At 37.2% G+C, this 20,110-nt stretch overlaps 1 protein-coding gene across 5 annotated transcripts; it reads left to right on the top strand.

The window, feature by feature from the left end:
- Positions 1-2,504: 2,504 nt before the first annotated feature.
- Positions 2,505-8,445, top strand: LOC120278423 (putative disease resistance protein RGA3). Of its 5 annotated transcripts, none has more exons than XM_039285212.1 (9): positions 2,505-5,690; positions 5,804-5,858; positions 5,968-6,185; positions 6,368-6,482; positions 6,589-6,811; positions 7,067-7,161; positions 7,256-7,333; positions 7,450-7,733; positions 7,826-8,445. In XM_039285212.1, exon 1 carries the CDS (start codon positions 2,584-2,586, stop codon positions 4,783-4,785), a length of 2,202 nt encoding a protein of 733 aa, XP_039141146.1. In that variant the 5' UTR covers positions 2,505-2,583; the 3' UTR covers positions 4,786-5,690; positions 5,804-5,858; positions 5,968-6,185; positions 6,368-6,482; positions 6,589-6,811; positions 7,067-7,161; positions 7,256-7,333; positions 7,450-7,733; positions 7,826-8,445. The 5 variants fall into 5 exon arrangements, with proteins under 5 accessions (XP_039141146.1, XP_039141149.1, XP_039141144.1 ...); XM_039285215.1 differs by having other exon boundaries at positions 6,589-6,977; positions 7,450-7,730; XM_039285210.1 differs by having other exon boundaries at positions 6,589-6,977.
- The last annotated feature ends 11,665 nt before the right edge of the window (positions 8,446-20,110 follow it).

The following is a 20,110-nucleotide window of genomic DNA, read 5'->3' as shown; positions in this document are numbered from 1 at the left end:
GCTGCTTCTTCTTCTGTTCTAGTTTTCCTCTTCTCTTCAACAGAGAGTGTTCTGTGTGGTGACCGGCGCCATTGATCCGTAACACTTAACTTTGAACACTTTCGCCATCCTCCATCTGCAAGGTCTCGAAGCTTTGCCGAAGTGCTTGCTTCCTCACGGCCACCATCGTTGAAGAACCCTTAGATTGTTTCTTGATTATCTCCCACGATGAATATCAAAAGCAAGGGAGGAGTTTGCGTCAACAGTTTTTGATACATTACAAATTTCATTATGTAGTTTCCTTCCATTATGTACTTTTTTGGAAGTAGGTTTTTCTATTCAAATATTATTTATCCAATTGTAAAATGAGATAATATTCTTATAGGCCATGGTTTTGTTTTCATTCACTTTTCATCATTTATTTTAAGTTAAATTAGATTTTTAAAGGTAACACTTAATGTGATTGTTTGGGTAAATGATTGACTCAAATGTTTTCCTAACTCTGATTATACATGAAACTATAGATTCTTGGAACAAGCATGTATGGACATCTATTAGTCAACAATTCACTTGACATGATTGAATCTCAAGCAAGGTTTTATTTTAGTTTTATTTTATTTTTCACATTGATGTATTCAAATAAATTCAGTATTATTTTTCGTCTCCAGCCAAAAGTAACAAACATGATAGAAACAAAGGCACAATTTTGATTTACTTGTTAGTTTTGTGTGAATTCCAGCAAGTTTGGTAAACTTAAATTAATTAATCCAATGAACTAATTACAAAACAAGTATGAAAGTACACTTGTTCGTCAATATATAAATAAATAAATATATATATATATATAGATAAACTCAAAATGTAAGATAATGCTTTTAGTTATTTTACCATGCTAGTTAAGTTAATGCTTCTAACTGTTGTCTTTTCTCTTTTTTATTAACAAAAGCCATGTTCGGACTTGGGGTACATATAAGAGTTGTTGTCTTAGTCAATACCTTGGCTTCCATTTGAAAAAGGTATGGTTACAGCCCTGCATCAAACACCAACTCGATTCCATTTCTTTCTTTCTTTTTGTTTAAATTATTTTTATTGTTGTAAAATTCTCAGACAATATATAATGAATATATATGTTTTCTTCATCAGTCTGTTGTTGTTGTACATTTCTAACAGTTTTTGGGTGATTGAGATTGAATAAATCTCACTTATATTTGGGTTATGTCTTTCTTCATACCAACATAAATTCTCTTGAGGCTTTTATTTGTTATTATATATTATCATTATCTAATTAATTATAAAAAGAGACCAAATTAAACGTCTGAAAAATTTGCATGTATAATTATATTTTTGTGCATAAATTATTTTTCTGACTATATTTTTTAGGCATGTTTATTCTTATAAAACGTTGTTATTTATGCATACAGTCATGTTTATTCTTATAATCCAACACATGCAAATTTGATATGATGCTCGATCTGGAGCTCATCACAAAATTCTATCACATATTAAATCCTAAAGCAAATTGCATTTCTAGTTTTCATATGATAACATATATAAACATTTTTTGTAGTCTTGCAAATTAAAGAAGATATATATATATATATATATATACTATACTATGATTCATGACTATAAATCTTCATTGTCTTCCTTTCCTGTTTATTGTTATTAGCCATTTCTTCATATACAGTCCAGAGTTAACATCTTCAAGAATGCATAATAGAATCTTCAGTTATTAAAAATAAAGAATGGAGTGGAATTAAAAACTAACGAGGAGAATGCAAACACTTGCAAACCTAATCAAGAAGATCCAGAACCATATGGTACAAACAGTCAATCTTCATAATCTACATAGATGTATCCAAATAATGAAATTTTTATCAAAAAATTTTTGAGTTTCTTGAAAATAAAACATAAGTGTGCCCCTCCCTATGCTTGATCGAGCAAGAAGAAATTAATTCTTGATGTAATATAATATGAAACATTAATGTTCAATGATGTACGAGTCGAATGATTTTTTAATTACTTCCAAGGGATACAAGAGCTGTCACACAGCTCATTCATCATGTTTATTTAACAAAATATATCTTAAACCATGTGAGTAATTGGTACGGTGTCATTATTGTAATATAACATGATGCATTATTGTTCAGTGATTTACAAGTTGAATGATTTTTGAAGTGGTAAGCCTTTAAGTATGTACAAGTTGAATAATGAATTTAATTTAACATTCAAAGTGCCCAAGAAGTGACCTGCATTTCATTGACCAGACCAATTTTGGGGATAAAATAAAATGTTTTAATAATATATTTTAAGGGGAAATTTTCTCAGCATTGGGAGTTGAACAATTTGTTTATTTCTTTGGAGGTGTGGAAGTGGTAGTATTCTAATAATTGGATCTCCAATTTGTTTATTTCTTTGGAGGTGTGCAAGTGGTAGTATTCTAATAATTGGATCTCCAATTTGTTTATTTCTTTGGAGGTGTGCAAGTGGTAGTATTCTAATAATTGGATCTCTGTACAGAACCTTATATGTTGCGTTTCAGAGGTTGGCTCATCATCATAACTTGTGAGTGATCATCGGAGAGCTGTTCTTGGTGAAGAGATCATGGCGATGATTGTGGACGCATTTGCTGGAAAGCTGCTGGAGAGGCTTGGAAATGTCATTGAAGAGAAGGCCATCAAGGTCTTAGGAGTGAAGGATGAACTCCAAAAGCTTCGTCGAAGGATGGAGAGGATTGCACTTGTGCTCAAGGATGCGGAGAAGAGAAGGATCCAAGACGAGACTGCCAAAGGATGGGTCGATGAGTTGAAAGATTTTATGTATGATGCCGATGATATCATTGATCTTTGCATGATACAAGGCACTGGACTCTTGCAAGATGATCATCACTCTCCAGCTGTGTCAAGTTCTGCTTCAACACGGGTGCGCTGTACCTTTCCTCTTCTCTCTTGTGTGCGCAATTTGCCTTTTCGCTATGAGATTGCTGATAAAATTACAAATCTCAATAATAGATTAACTGAGATATCTGAGGATAAGGATAAGTTTAATTTCATAACTTCTACTAAATCAAATGATGATACATATGTCATTAATGTGTCTTCTTCCCTCCAAAGTTCCTCCTTACCTGAACCTGACATCGTGGGATGGGATATTAGAGATGCAACTAAGAGCCTTGTTGAATTATTAGTCCATCCTCATGAACAGAAATGTCGTCTTTTTGCCATTGTCGGCATGGGGGGTATAGGCAAAACCACACTTGCACAACAAATATATAATGATTCAAAGATAAATGATCATTTTGTGTTACATTCGTGGATTTGGGTTTCAAAATCTCCAACATCAAAGACTGACTTGCTGAAAGAAATCATAAGAAATATTGGGCATAGTTATGGAGAGTCCACAACAATTGAAGAGTTACAAAAAGTACTTTCTAATGTTTTGCATGGGAAGAGTTTGTTCTTGGTTTTTGATGATGTTTGGGATGCAGGTGTATGGATTGATTTAATTAAAAATCTAATACAAATAGCAACAACAAATTGTAGAGTCTTGGTTACCACAAGAGACAGAAATGCTGCTATGAGAATGGGGGCAATTCATATCCACAATGTTAATAAATTGTCTTTGGATTTTGGTTGGGAATTACTCTGTAAAAAAGTTTTCACAGACAATGATGTTAGTGATATGCAAAGAATGAAGGATATTGGGTTGCAAATCGTTGACAAATGCGATGGTCTTCCAGTCTCGATTAAAGTTATTGCCGGTGTTCTTACAACAAAAGATCAAAATAAGAGACAATGGGAGGATGTACTTAACAGCGATGCTTGGACTATTGCAGGTCTTCCAGAAGAGCTACAAGGAGCACTATATTTGAGTTATGAAGCCTTACCTTCACCACTTAAACATTGTTTCCTTTATTGTTCTCTTAAGCCTCATGGTCGTGAATTTCAGCGTGAAGAACTTGTTCTTGAATGGATCGCAGAAGGGTTTGTAAAACCAAGTGGAAATGCTTCTATGGAGGCTGTTGCTCAAGACTATTACGTGGAATTAATCAGGAGGAGTTTCTTACAACCTCATCCATTGTATCTTGATATGTCTGCATGCACAATGCATGATTTATTACGCAGTCTTGCTCAATCTCTAGCAGGTGATGAAAGCTTTGTAGGAGATCCACAAGATGCACAAACTAATTCACTAATAAGAGTAAGGCGTTTGACAGTGTTAAGTACAAGGGAAAACATGACTGTTCAACATCTTGATTGCCTTAGAAGTTTATCGTTATTGACTCCTTCAAGTTTGATGAACACACAAGTGATTGGAAGTCTCATGCGTTTACGTCTATTGATCCTCAATGGTTACAAGATTGAGAATATCCCTGATAGTATTGGTGATTTAGTACACCTAAGGCTTCTTAATCTAAATCAAACACGTATATGTGAACTACCAGATTCTTTGGGAAACCTCATTAACTTGCAATTCTTGTTGCTCAGTGATTGTCGATCTTTACATAACCTTCCTAGAAGTATAACTAAGCTATGCAATCTAAGACACCTTAATCTCGAAGATACTCCTTTAAATTATGTGCCCAAGGGAATTGCCAAGTTGGAACATCTTAATTATTTGTCTGGATTCATCATTGGAGACAATGGTAGTGACAGTGGAGAGGGATGTGAGCTAGAAGAGCTTCAGATGCTGAAAAATCTCAGTCACCTTGGAATAGATAACTTGGAGAAAGCAAAAGGGCAAAGTGTTTCGATGCTCTCAAATAAGCCTCGTCTCAGAAACCTTAATTCTTCGTTGCACATCTAGCACTAGTGAACATATTCAACAAGAAGAGATGGACAAGATTGTGCAAATCCTTGATGAGCTATCCCCTTCGCCAGGCCTTACTGATCTATTGATTCACAATTTTTTTGGGGCAAGATATCCAAAGTGGATGACATCCACTTCCATCAATACTACTCTTCAGGATCTAACTGGTTTGCACCTTATTGGTTGCTGCAACTGCCCTCAGCTTCCCCAACTTGGCCAACTGCCCCAGCTCAACTATCTGAAGATAGAAGGAGCAACTGCAGTAGTATCAATCGGCTTTGAGTTTCTTGGTAATGGAAAACATGAAGAAAGTGCCTTCCCCAAGCTTGAATACTTAAAACTCAGGAACATGACTAATTTGGAGGAATGGTCACTAATCAGTGAAGAGGAAGACAACAAGCTTGAAACTAAAAAGCCATTGCTCTTCCCTCGTCTCATTGCCATTTCAATTAGAAACTGCCGCAAGCTTAGAGCTCTTCCACGAGACTTGAATCAGGCTAGCATCCAAACATTGCTAATTGAAGGAGCTCACAGTCTTTCGAGAGTCTCTGATCTCCCTACCTTGAGAGAATTGCAAGTTGGTGATTGCCCAATTTTGGAGTGTGTTGAGAAGCTTGAGTCTCTGCAGAGCTTGACAGTGTTTGATGAAAAGAACAAGAGTCTCCCTGAGTGGCTCATTTCTTTCCTCCAACAACGCAAAAAGCCACATGACGATCAATTCTATTTGCATATGAGGTGTAGAGCACAAGCATTGAAGGGATGTTTGAAAGGGTGTCCCTATTGGGTTTTCCTCCAGCAAATACCCCGCTTGGAAGTCCAGGCATACTACAGAAGCATGTACTTGAAGTATACCAAGGAACCATATACCTACCAAACCAACCTTGATGAAGATACATCAACTGGTACATATATGACTCATGAAATCTCTCTTTTTTGTTTCGTAACTTATAATTAATTAAATACTTATATTGTGTACAAGAATTATGATGTTTACCTTCTGTGGTGGCTTATGCAGACGAAGACTCGGATGAAAGCTTGTGAGTTTAACAAGATGTAGACATGCGTGACTGGTATGGCTCATTGCAACTCTAATTTTGCATATATATATATATATATATAATTTCTTGAATCTGCTTTGATTTATTTATGTATCTACATTATGATTTGTAATTTTCACAGGAGAAATGGTGCGTAAACATGTATGCAAAGAGAATATGTAATATCATGATTGGCCTGCACACTAGTTTGAGAGTTCAAGTTACATGGTTTCAATCTGAGATGATAATTTATGTGGATCATTGATTCCATATCTGTTCCTGCAAGAGTACAGAGAGGCATGCTGCCATGCTTTCCTTTTGGGGTTTCTCTTCTTCATCATGCTTTCTTCAATTTTCAATGTGAGTTGAGCTTGAAACTCAAATGATCTCCTTGTACTTCTTACCTCTTAATTAATTCACACCGTGAGTTTTGGAGATTGATAGAGTAGCATGACACTTGTTTAATAATTTGTTTCCTTTTTTACTTAGTTTTCTGAACATATGATGAGTTTCTACTGAGTAATATATATCTATATATGCAGGTATTTGGGAGTGGGAATTTCCAGTAGAATGCCTGAAAATACAATGGAGCATGCTGAGACACGTCTCTAATTCTACATGAAGCTCTCAAGGGGGAGCCCATTTTCTCCAGTGAAAGTAAATGCCACAGAACCTCTGTATTGTATCTCATAATTCTGCTTTTGATTTATGTGTACCAAAATATCACCATTAACATTGAACAGGCTCTATGTGGATATGACAGGCGACCAATGGTGTAATCCATCGGCAACAAGTCAAAGTAATGAAATTGATTCATTCTCAAACTTTATCTATTAACACTCTTCCAACAGCTTCAGAATCAATGAACTAATAAACCAATCTTGAAGCCTGGATTCTAGTAACCGTGAAAATATTCATATGTGGTCAAGTTCATAGATGCGAGGACCTGAAAACTTGCGAGCATATCAAATTCTTATTCAACCAAGGTATGTCATTGATATTTACTGGAGGGCCAAAGAAAAAAAAGAAAAGGTTTACACATTTGTATGGCAGTGACTTGATGAAAGAACCACAAAATTGTTTGAGAGTGGATCTCTAAACATGCAAGAGAGGCATGAGCAATTAAAGATATAACAAAGGGATCAAAATGTTGTATGTTTTGAGTTTGTTCTCCTTATCCTTGCTGATCTCTTTTATTTTGTTTGTGACTTGACCTGATACTCTCTTTGTACTTGTTGCAGCTTGCTAGAATTAATCATTATCCTCTACTTTCCACCGTTTACAACAAAAAGATGCGCATCAAGAGCACTGCACGAGAAGTTCGAGGTTCTTTCATGTCAGTTCTTGAATTTGATTTCCTTCTTTGATTATTGTTTCTGAATAATTGCAAAAGTTTCTTTCAATTATTAAATATATATGAGAAAATATAGTGGAGCACGATGAGGATCTTTCTCTCCATGAATGCTACTCCAACAAAGCTTTGGAGGCGGACTTCAGTGTTTTTGCAAGTAATGTAACCACAGAACCTATATGATATATCTGACAATTTTAATTTTTAATTCATGTGTATTGAAATATTGGTCTATAATAATTAAAAAAAATATATCTGCTTGATATTCAACAGGGTCATGGAATGTTGTGAATGTTTGTGCGTCCTTTCTAGAAGCATAACTAAGCTATGCAGTCTAAGCTGTCTCTGGAGCACTCCTTTGAGGTTGTGTTGGCTTTCTCCTTCAATGTTGGGGAGCGATGCAACTAGTAAGAGTTACTGAGTCACTAACACTTGAAAAGCTCACCTGAACGACAATTTGGAGAAAACCAACAAAATTGCATTAGTATTTTCTATGCCTAATGCTAAAAGACATTGCCACTAAGAAGAGATGAACAAGCTTGCCGAAGTCTCTGGTTGTGAATATCAAATGTGGATCTCTTCTGCTTCTCTTGTTGTTCACCTGACTATTTTCCATCTTGCTGACTTCATGTCCTCCCTTTTTCCCCAGCTTGGCTAACTTCTCAATGGCAATGGTGAAACTTCAGCTGCCTTTCCTATGCTTAATGCCTGTTATTGTGGAACCTGCCTAACTGGGAAAATGGCCATTGAATGAAGAAGACGACAAGGAAACTAGAAAGCTATTGTGGTTTTCCCCAATTTCAAGAAAATTGTCATTCACATGTGCCACACGCTGAAGCCTCTTCCAGGAGGCTTAAGTCATGTCAACATCAATGATTTGAAAATTGGTGGTGTTTTCTGAGTTTCAATGATATCTGATCTCCTTACCTTAAGATTACTAGATGTTGTGGATTGCCTAATGCTGGCGTGTGTAGAAGCTGAAGTACCTACAGAGGTTGAAACTAATTGATCATTGAGAGAACAACATAATATTTGTCTCCCTGAGTGGCTCGTCTCTTTCCTCCAACGGCATGAAAAGCCTCAAGACATTTACTTCCATTTTAATTCCAAGTGCTCTCTGCACAAACACTGTAGGGATGTTTTATAGGGAACCCATGTTGGTTGCTCGTCCAATGAATACCCTGCTTCGTCACCTATAAAGAACCATTTTCTCATGAAAGTGACCTTGTTGAAGACATGATTGGTTTGTATAACTCATGATAAATCTCAATTCAGATTTTTTTTTTTTTGGTTATTATTATTATTTGGTATAATTGTCATACAAGTCTCTGTAATTGTGTACTTTCTACCCTTTTAGTCATAGTAATATTTTTAGGTACATTTAAGTCCTTATATTTGATCGAGTTGGAACTTTTGAGTCCGAGACGTAGATGACGTTATCTTCGCCGTTTCTTTTGAGCTAGCATGGTTTTAAATATTCGTTGTTAGGTACAATTAAGTCCTTATATTTGATCGAGTTGGGACTTTTTAGTCCCCCTATTTCGTAATAAAAAAGTCACATTCACCGTTAGGTACAATTAAGTCCTCATATTTGATCGATTAAGGACTTTTTAGTCCCCCAATTTTCGTAATAAAAGAAGTTATGTCGGCGCAAAAGAAACGGCAAAGTTAATGCCATCTATGCCGCGAACTAGAAAGTCCCAACTCGATCAAATATAAGGACTTAAATGTACCTAAAAGTATTACAAAGACTAAAAGGACAGAAAATACATAATTACAGGGACCTGTACGGTAATTAAACCTTATTATTTCCCTTCCCATTCTTCATATATATGTTGAAAGTGGCTAATTATGATATGTATGTCGTATTGAATTGGATGAAAGCTTGAATTTTAAGTAGAACACCGAAGAAGGATATGTGGACATGTATGTGTGGGCCCTACCAAAGTTTTTTAAAAATTTTAATGTTAATTGGGCAGTTATGTTTAATTTTTTTTAATTTTATATATTATGTTTTCAGTCATCTTTTTTGAAACCCTAGCCATCTCTCACCTCCTGATTTAGATTGTCATTGAGGAAAAGTGAGACCTAGCCTCATTTATATCTCCCTGTTTGCGTGTGGTGTTGGTGGTAAGGACGAGAGAATCACCCTTGTCAAGTGCTCATCTAGGAGTATTTTGGGTAGGTTTCTCTTTCCCTTTTTTGATTTGTTTATCTCTTAATCGTTATTGTTTTGACTTCTTATTTGTTAGGATTTCTTCTTTTTGTTTAATTTGTTCTAGAATTTGGAGAGTGGTCAGCACAAATCTCCTTTAATTTTAATTTATCTAATACTTCTTTTGTTCTCTTTGTTTTTGTTTTTCTTACTTCTAAAATCCTGTGATTTGGTTCCTTGATCTTTTAGGGTTCCAATATGAAAATATTCACTGGTCTGTTTAGATTTGGTGCTTTGTTGAGGATTTATGGTTGAGCATACTGAAACTAGAGTGATACTTGTTTCTCTAATTCGATTAAGCTTGTTTTTAAGAGTGATTGGTTAGCATATGCAATATTGAATCTTCTCAAATTGGAAAGCTCAAAAGATTTGGGTTTGATAGATTTGCGATACTAGTTGATTTGAAGGATGATGAATATACAATGAACTAGATTTTTCAAGAAGACTTTGTTGGGATTTAGTGAAAATGGTGGAAAGGATGAAAAATTGGAATGATGGGAAATGAGCTTTGTTGATCTTCTTTTTAGTGGAAACCAAATTTTTTTTTTTAATTCTGTCTATTCAAGCACAATCAAATGGTTACTGTTTGATTAGAGAAGCATAATGTTTGATGGTTGTCATGGAAATTGAATGGTTGTAAATTGTGAACTAGTGCTCCTGTTGATTTTAATTATGTTAAGTTTAAAAAAAAATTAGATTGGTCACATGCGTTCCTTGGACTCTAGCCTCACTTGGAGAATGAATGTCTCACCAACTTTTGTATGAGTTCTTGAGGATATTACTTTCTTTGTCAATCTGTGATAATTACAATTTTAGTGATTGAGTTCATCTAGAGATGAAACCTTGAAATTTTGGAAAGTAATTTGATGAGTGTACAATATGTTATTATTTAATGTTATTTTGTACACTCATTAGGCTTGTATTAGGATCATATTGTGAAATTTGGTGCTAAACATAGGGTGTTTTGCATTCTCAGGCTTCTGGTAGCATTTAAAGACGAGAGAGAACCAATAGAAGCACTCCATACCTAAAACGAAGAAAATGCATCTCTCTCGGTATTAATTGAATAAGGACAAGGGAAACAACATAGCTTACGGGCAGCTACAGCCTGGATTATAGCCGTAAGAATCTTCCAGAGAACCTTGAGGGCATATTTATACATGTAAGAGGGAGTTCAGAGCTAAACCAGAGGATCTTATAGGCAGAACTTACGCCCATAAGGACCATCTAGAGGAGCTTACGCCCGTAAGGGCGATCGCAAGGGTAGCATAGTGAGGTTTATGGTCCAGTGCTTACAGCCCATAAGCTGTATCGTAACACAAACAGAAGACCTTACAGATGGGACTTACGGCCGTAAGTATTCCCGTAAAGCTCGTGACCCATATTCTGCTCCTTACGGCCACACCCTTACACCCGTAAGCAGCCCGTATGTAGCCAAATATAAATAGACCTGATGAGGATTTTAGGGCATCTTTTATTCAATCTTGGATTCTTTTCTTGGAGGCGAGGTTAGGGAAGAAAGGAGGCGAATAGCTGGGGTTCCATAGGTGACTTTTTGGAGGAGATTTGGATCCAACATCAAAGGGAAGAAGATTGTAGTCGTCAAGCTTACCTTGGCGGCATTCGCAGAAGGTTCTTTAGAGTTTTTGGCGGTCTATCTCTGGCTCGACTGAGAAGTGGGTTCCTATGTTTTCATTAATTCTCATCGTGTCTTATAGTTTGGATGACTGCTATCTATTAATAGAGGGCTAATTACTTAGATGTTTGGGCATAGTTAAAATCTAGTTATCATACTCGATGTGCTTTGTGATGAGTAGAAATACCTATCTAATATAGACATACCGCGATTAAAGGGAATTGTGAGTAAGCCTAGAAATATGGTACTTTGGAGACCTCGTCTCCTTCAATTCTCCCAAGTGTGTTAATGAGAATTTTTGGTACTCTTTGCAATCATGTGGAATAGGAGAAATCACATTTCTATTATGTATTCGGATTAGGGGTAATTCTCTTCATGAGGGAAATTACCTACTTAAGAAATTCTTGTTAACTCACATTGAGGGTTCACAAACTGTTAATGTGATTATGTGGTGATTACATCAATATTGCACTGATTTAGTTACTCTTCATCCCTTGAAAGATGGGTTTAGTATTATTTAGAAAACCTCTCGGTTCAAATCGGATTGCATGATTAGACAACCTTTATCTTGTACTCTATAAGATCCTCGAAGGATGTTATGCCCGGACATCATTCTTTTACCCTGATTTCTCTACTCTTTTATTATGTACTTCTTATTTTTTACTTTCTTTTGTTTACACACATCACTTGTTTGGTTAGGCTAATTTTCAGAATTAGGGTTACTACTAGTAATCTCATTCTTCCATGTGGACCAATATCCTGCTTTCTAGCACTTTATTACACGATCGGCACATACACTTTGTGTCCCTATCAAGTTTTTGGGGCTGTTGCCGGGGAATAATTGAGATATTAGGAACACTTCGTGTTTTTTTCACTTTAGCCATTTATTTTCCTTCATATTTTTTCTTCTTTTTCTTATTTTTCTTATTTTTGTTCTTTCTTATTTCTTTTCTTTTGTTTGATTGCAGTTTATACCACACAAGGGTAAATCGACATAAGTGGTGGAAGGCAAAAGCAACATAGAATAGCACTATTGTTTAAAACAGGTTCATTGACAGTGAGAGTTGAAGGAGATCGGTTAGACATCATGGCAGATATGAGGATCGACAGAGAACCTTGTCCAATTATGCTTGCCCTACTCTTGATAGATCTCAATCTAGTATCGTTCTTCCACAAGTAGCTGTGAATAATTTTGAGCTCAAGCCAGCATTTGTGCAGATGCTTCAACAGTCAATATAGTTCCATGGTTTGCCAGAGGAGGATCCAAATCATTATATTGGAGGGTTCTTTGAAGTCTACAACATGCTAAAGATCATCAATGTCTCCGACGATGCTATTAGACTCTAACTATTCCTGTTTTCCTTGAAGGATAAAGCCAAGCAGTTGCTATAGACCCTTCCTCGTGCTTCGATCATGACATTGGAATAGCTCATCAAGTCATTTTTGGTCCGTTAATTTCCACCAGGAAGGATGACCAAGCTACTTCAAGAGATGACATCTTTTGTACAGTTGGACTCGGAATTACTTTTCGAGGCATGAGAGATATTTAAGGATCTATTGAGGAGGTGTTCACACCACAATCTCCCAGAATGGATGAAAGTGTAGATATTCCATCAAGGCCTCAACCAGAACACTAGGTAGCTCATTGACTCGGCAGCAGGTGGATCACTTAGCAGTAAGACCCTAGAGGCAGCCAAGCAGTTGATTGAGGAGATTGCCATGAATAACTACCAGTGGAATTCTAGGGAAAGGTCAGTCAGAAAGCCCGCAAGGATCTTAGAGGTTAGCGAAGTTACAGTGCTAGCCGCCTAGGTAGAGGCTCTGAGTAGAAAGATTGACAACTTATCCACCCATAAATCAGTTGCAGTTATAGCTTGTGATATGTGTGGGGAAGGACATACATCACTCAATTATCTCATTGTTGGAGCGGCGTACGGACCTACCAAGCAAGTTGATTTCGTTTGTAGTACCCTCCGACCACAAGGGAACCCCTATAGTAATACCTACAATCCAAGGTGGAGGAATTACCCAATTTATTTTGGAAAAATCAAAGGTAGCAGCAGAAGCCCCCACTTGGATTTGTTGCCCATCCACAATCGGATAGGAAGCCCATTCTTAAGGATATCCTCACTCGGTTCATATAGACCACAAACACAGTTCTAGCATTTTGTTGCCATATTTTAGAGTATAGAGTTTATGGTGAGGAACTAGTAGACTTCTCTTCATAACTTGGACAATCAGGTTGGTCAGATTGTAAAGTTGTTGTCTGAGCGACCACAGGGCAGTCTCCCGAGTAACATGGAGGCCAACCCTCACAAGCACCTCAAGGCTATCACTGTGAGGAGTGGTAAGGTAGTGGAGACAAGTTGATGGAGAAGAAGAAAGAGCCAGAAATTGAGGTTTTTGAGATTTCAGTAAAAGAGGAAGGAGCTAATCCTGTTATAGAAATGAGCATACCACCATCGGTGAAGGACTACGTTTTACGACTTTTGTATCCCTCTAGACTTAGGAATGATCATACCAATGAGAAATTCAAGAGGTTTTGGATTTACTCAAGCAGTTGCACATCAATGTACCATTTGTTGAATACCTCTCCAAAACATTGCCGAAGTACGTAAAGTTTCTCAAGGACCTATTAATGAACAAGCAAAAATTTGAGGAGGTGTCGACTGTTACATTGAGTGAAGGAAGCTTGACTTCGCTACAGAATAGACTACCGAGAAAGAAGAAAGATCCAGGGAGTTTTACTATTCTTTATAACATTAGTGATTTAGTGAATGAGAAAGCTCTAGAGGACTTAGGAGCTAGTATTAATGTCATGCTTTTCACCATGTTTAGGAGACTTGGACTTAGCGACCTTAAACCCACTAGGATAACCCATCAGTTAGCGGACCACTCCATTAATTTATGTATTTTGTTTTGTGATAAATGTTTGGACTTTACGTATTTTGACATAGCAATTTGTAGTCCCCAACTAACTTTACAATAACCCTATTATTGGGGGTTAAACATTGGCCGTATCGATATGTATCTGTGAAATAGAAACTATAGTTCCCACCATTCCGTCGGTGAAGAATAACGGCTTCTGATAATTCTGGGTTAGGTCACCGAGGGTAAACATATGACCTCTGATAATTTGTTTCGGCAATAGTTATTTGTGGGACATATATGCTTGACTTTTTGATTAGTTATGTTTTATTGAAAAATTTAACTTCTGAATTTTATTATGATAAACTTGTATTTTATTATACTTGTTTGAATTTTGAAATTTTAAAACTTTTATGATCCCGATATTTTTTATTGGGTACTTACTGGGCTGTCAAGCTCATAATCTGTTGTCTAATTTTTTTTTTCAGATCAGGAGTTTAATAGCTCACCGCCTTGAGAATAAGGTTTTAAGGCCTTACATGCCTACTGGGTCTAGGCCTTGTAGGTGTGCGGCTGTTAGTCGGTGCACCTGGTCAGAAGAGCCGGGTTCGGGGCGTGACACTGCCTGGCTTCATGGATGGATGATGAAGCATTGAGAAGAATCATCGGCTCAATCAGGGAAGAAGAAGAAGAGCAAAAACACTAAAAATAAATAAATAAATAAATAAATAAATAAATAAATAAATATATAATCCGAGAAATTGAGCCTTATACTTAAACTAATGAGAAGGAATATTTCTGGTATTTATAGAGTAAGTGATATTTTGGATGGTCTCTTCTTGGATCTCTCTGGAGCCTTCCAACCTTTTATGAATATATAATTTGAAATGTCTTTTAATTAACAAATTGTGTTATTTTATTGCTTTATTTTATTTTTATTTTTATTTTTTACAAAGTGGATAAATCACATTTATTAAAAAGCAGCACAAAATAAGATATAGACAGTAGAACTAACAAACAAGGGCGCCAATAGCGACGCGTCCCACAGAGACAAGAACAAACTAAAACAACACACAGAACAAAACATAGTACATAACAAAGTCCACTAGGCGTGGAACAAAATAGAAACAAACACTTAAAAGTTTTCTCCTAGAAGATAAAGACAACCTTTACCAGATTAGTAATGAAGGCACAAAAGATCTAGCCTAAGCTATCCTTGAACCTTAGGGGCTACTTAGCTCACCCCCCTTGGGGTCTGCAAACTCTAGGCTTCTCTTGACTGCATATGTTGTCTTCCAGCTTTTGTATCTTCTGCTTTGGAACTATAGACACCCAAAGCAAGAACATATGAGAAACCTTAAAAATCACAGACATAGCAATACCGAAGCGATCATCAAAGATTCTTCTATTTATTTCCAGCTAAATATTCCAAATTAAAGCCCTAAATAAAATGTCCCAGGTTTCCTTTGTCCTGCCTCTTAGCTTGCTCCTCCAAGGATCCCACAAGTCTATAAGGGACGCCAAAGGGTCTGCTGAGGCAAGGTTCTGATGGAAGTGATCCCAAATTTGGGTTGCAAAAGAACAATGAATAAAAAAATGGTTTGCCGATTCAATATCAATGAAGCAAAGTAAGCATGTAGAAGTTGGGAATTTGTTGCATCTTCTTTTCGCTAGTTTTTCAAGTGTGAGTATTTTATTGTCCCAAGCTAGCCAAGCGAAAGTCTTAACCTTTCTCGAGCAGACTCTACTCCAAATAATCTTATTCAGATGGCATTGCACTCATCTATCTATCAAGTAGGTATAGAAGGATTTAACCGAGAAAATACCATTAGCAGTGTGATTCCATAGTTTAAGATCTTTGGAATCTTCATTTAGATTCATCAAGTGATCATCAATGAAGGGGTCTAGCTCCCTTAGTATGTGTTGGAAGTTTGGTGCTAAGGCATTCATTGTGCCCCTTGAGTCTATTGAATCTGTAAAAGCTTCTGGTCACAAATCTCTAGGTGCTCTTTCTCCCATCCAACCATCTATCCAAAAAGTGAGTGGACTTACCATCTTGAACATTATGCGTTAAGCATTTCCTAAAGTCTAGTAAGCAACTTAAAATACCTCCACAGAAGTATGACCTTGATTTGGTTTGCAGGGGTTGAAAAGTTTCCAGTAATGGTGATGTTGGTAGTAGTTGTATTTTATTGTTGTAGCTCCACACCATTTAAACTCTGAGATAATTTTCCACCACCATTTTCCCAGTGAGGCTAAGTTAAATTCCTCCAGGTTTAGAATACCTCATCCTCCTAAGTTGCAAAGTCTACAAATGTGTTTCTAGTTAACTAGTCTACTCCATGCCTTGTCTAAGTCTGGCCCTTCCATAAGAAATCACAACAGATGGTGTCTATAGCTTTGATAACCCAAGTTGGGAGCTTATAGATGGACATCCAATAAGTGGGGATAGTAGTAAGCACTGAGTTCACCAACATGAGTCTACCTCCAAGGAAAGCATTCTAGATTTCCAGGAAGCCAGTCTAGAGCGAATCTTAGATATGAGGATTTCCTAGTCTTGGCGGTTAGGTCACCTGCCTGAGATCAAAATTCCCAGATACGTCAGTGGAAGAATTCCAGCTGAGCAGTTTAAGGTGTTGGATAGGGATCTATCTAGTTGAAGTCCAATTCTTTTTAAATAAAGACAAGTTTTATGTGAATTAATGGCTAGTCTAGACATCCCTTCAAAGAGATATAGAATGAGTTTTACGATTCGCAGGTCTTTCGCCCCTCCTGTTGTCAAGAGAATCAAATCATCTACATCTTGGAAGTGAAAGATCTTCCCAACATCACTGAGGGGAACTCCATATGGGACACTAGAGGAAAGGGCATTGGTAAACATTGTACTTAGGAAATCAACTGCCAAAATGAACTGGGGGGGTGCGAATCACCTTGTCGTAACCCTCTCTGATATGGAACATAACCATTCACTGAGCCATTTACTAAATAGAGGATTTGGAAGTTACTAGCATACTTTCTATACAGCTAATCCAGCGATCTCCAAATCCTCTAGCTTTCACGAGCTCTAAAAGAAAGTCCCAGTCCACCATGTTAAAGGCTTTAGCAAAGTCCACTTTTATAATATTGGTAGTCAATCTTTGTTTTTAGAGACTGAAGATTGTCTCTCCTATAGCTACAATATTGTCTAGGATACATCTACCACAAATAAAGGCGGACTGAGTTGATTCAATAAGTGAATAAATGACTTTGCTTTGTCTGGAAGCCAGAATTTTCGAAATTATCTTGAAAGATGATTTGATTAGGCTGATTGGGCGGAAGTCGGTTGAGTATTTCGGGAATGTAATCTTGGGTACCAAAACAATGTTCGCCCAATTAATTTATTCCAGATTAGCTGTGCCATTATAGAAGTCTTGACATAGAGCTATCAAGTCATTTTCGATTATAAATCAAAATTTCTGAAAGAAGAAATAGGGAAACCATCAGGTCCCAGGGGCCTTATTAGCTCCTAGCTCAAAGGTGGCTTTTTTAATTTCATCATGAGTGAATGGAGCCTCTAAAGTTGTAAGGTCCACCCTGCCCTTACTAATTAGCAACCTGCCCCAATCAAATCATAGGCGTGTAGGGCTTTTAGTGCCAAACTGCAATTAGAATATAGAAGAGAAGATTTTCCCAATTTCTCTCATCTCTTCGAAGGTGGATTGATTATGAATAATATTGGAAATGAAATTTTGGTCACACCGATCGTTTTCCACTAAGTGGAAAAACTTAGTATTGACATCTCCTTACTTGAGCTAGGTCACTCTCGAGCGTTGGCGCGAATACACTTTTTCTTGAAATAGAGTGTTTTCAAGTTTTGCCACAATTCCAAATCTTTGTTAATTTTGACCTTTGTGAGGCTGTGTGTCTCCTTGATAGGATCTAAGTTTTTGATTTCATGGAGAACTTTCAGTTTCTACAGTTTGATGGAGCCAAACTGAGATCTAGCCCACTCTTGCAGCCTATCTCTAGTATGAGCTCATTGTTTTGACATGGTGAAAGCCCCACATCCCTGTAGGTTGGATTCTGCCCACCAAGACTGAATAAGTTCATTAAAACCTTCTATGGAACACCGGGCTAGTTCAAACCTGAATTGGTGTTGTTTGAAGTTGTGATTTTTTGTTGTTAGCTTAATGGGGGCATGATCAGATCCAAATCTTGGGAGGCAGGACTAACTAATCCTTGAGTGATGACTCAACTAGTTTTGATTCACTAAGAAACGATCTAGCCTCACATAGGTGGCATTCACCTATCCATTAGTCTAGGTGAAGTGCCTACCCACCGAAAGGGGCTCAGTAAGAAATAAGTTGCATTTTAGAGCTTGTGCTTGAGCGATATCTTCTAAGTTTGGGATACGTCTATTCTTGTCTATGGTAGAAAAGATGGCATTAAAGTCACCACAGATCACCCAGGGAAGGACTCTACTAGCGTTGCTAGAACGTATTTCATCCCAGAAAGACCGTTTGAGGTGTCTGTCATTAGGTCCATAGACTGAAGTACAGAGCCAGTTTCCTCTTCTTAAGGGATTGGGAAATTCAATTTTCAGGTTTCCTATAAGAATGGACCAATAGTAAGCGTCTAAGCTGTTACCTCCTATTGATCTCCAGATAAAGGGGTTATTGAGTCTAATTTTGATTCCTAGATACAACATACCATAGATCGATGGAGTTGGAGAGAATCTTTAACTAAAAATCTTTTGGAGGGTTTACCTAGCCCTTTGACATTCCAAGAAATGATGTCCAAGTTCATAAAAAGAATAAAAGCCTACCACTTAAGTGGTGTCCTCTAACCATTTAGTGGTGTGGGAGGAGCATTCCAACTCTAGACGCCTACTTTTGTTGAAGCAGTCAATTTATTTATTTAGATTAACTTTAAATTTTATGCCACATGCTAAGCAATAATTTTTGAGTTGAGCATCAGACAAAGTAGAAATAAGTAAAGGATTAAGGATTAGGGGGTACCTTCTAGGAGAGGGCCTGAGGTGGCCTTTTTCGTGGTTGATCTGGGAGGTTTGGTAAGGAACCCTGCTTCCTCATTCCACTTGGAGGGTGGTTTCTTTGGTCTTGCATTCCTCTTGGAAGGTTGAGGAAGATATGCTTGAGCCATGTGAACTACTTTGCTGGAATTGCCATCTTGGAGGAGCCTCATAACTTTCTCCATGAAATCTGGGGGTCATTTCACTGGTGGCCACATATGTTTCATACGTATAACGCTATGGCCACAAATGTTTTTTTGTAACATTGTGGTCACAAAACTATTCTCCAATTGCACTGATGGCCAAAAAATTTTTTTCTTGTAACGTTGTGGCCACAAATGTTTCATCATTATAACGATGTGGTAACAGAGATTTCCTACGTAGATCATATTTTTGTGGCCACATCATCACATTTGTGGCCACTAGTGCAATCGGGAGAATAGTTTTGTGGCCACAACGTTACAAAAAAATATTTGTGGCCATCAGTGCAACCGGAGAATAGTTTTGTGGTCACAATGTTACAAAAAAAACTTTTGTGGCCATAGCGTTATACTTATAAAACTTATGTGGCCACTAGTGAAATGAAACCCAAGCTCTCATCCCCTGAGTCTGCAAAGGATAAGATCTCAGAGACTGATCTTTCTGGTTGCACTGACTGAGGGGTAATTACAGGCATAGACCTTGATTCAGATACTGACTTGGGACTTGCATTCCCATTATCTGAGCTTGGACAAGGGTCCATGCTCTCCTTGTATCAGATAGGGACTAGCATCCACATTCCTTTAGTGTACTGCCAAAAGAACCCATTTGGGATGTTTTTGTCTTTGAGGTGGAATTGTTGGGTCACCAACATTTGTAATAGCTTCAGATACTGTATTGTGTTGCAATATAGAATCACTTTCTTTTGCAAGTGAGTTAAGCATTGTTGGGATTTTATCATCAATTGGACCAATAACAGGTCCAATGTTAAAAATGCTCGGATCTACATCCGATACTAGTGAGTTTGATCTGGCACTGTCTAGTTCCTTCACCCACATCTGAAGAGGCTTCCACATTTATCACATTAAGAGTGTGAATGGGATTTAATGATGATGGGACCATGTTATGGGCTTGATTTGAGGTGGAATTTGGATCTGTTAATTGAGTGCAGTTTGGATCATGAAGATGATCATTAAGATGGTCATTAGAGTCCAAAATAATGGTA

The sequence above is a fragment of the Dioscorea cayenensis genome, chromosome 16 (assembly GCF_009730915.1).
Source record: "Dioscorea cayenensis subsp. rotundata cultivar TDr96_F1 chromosome 16, TDr96_F1_v2_PseudoChromosome.rev07_lg8_w22 25.fasta, whole genome shotgun sequence".
In the NCBI taxonomy this organism is placed as follows: Eukaryota; Viridiplantae; Streptophyta; class Magnoliopsida; order Dioscoreales; family Dioscoreaceae; genus Dioscorea; species Dioscorea cayenensis.
The sequence above is the reverse complement of the archived record's forward strand: the minus strand, read 5'-3'. Positions and strand labels throughout refer to the sequence as shown.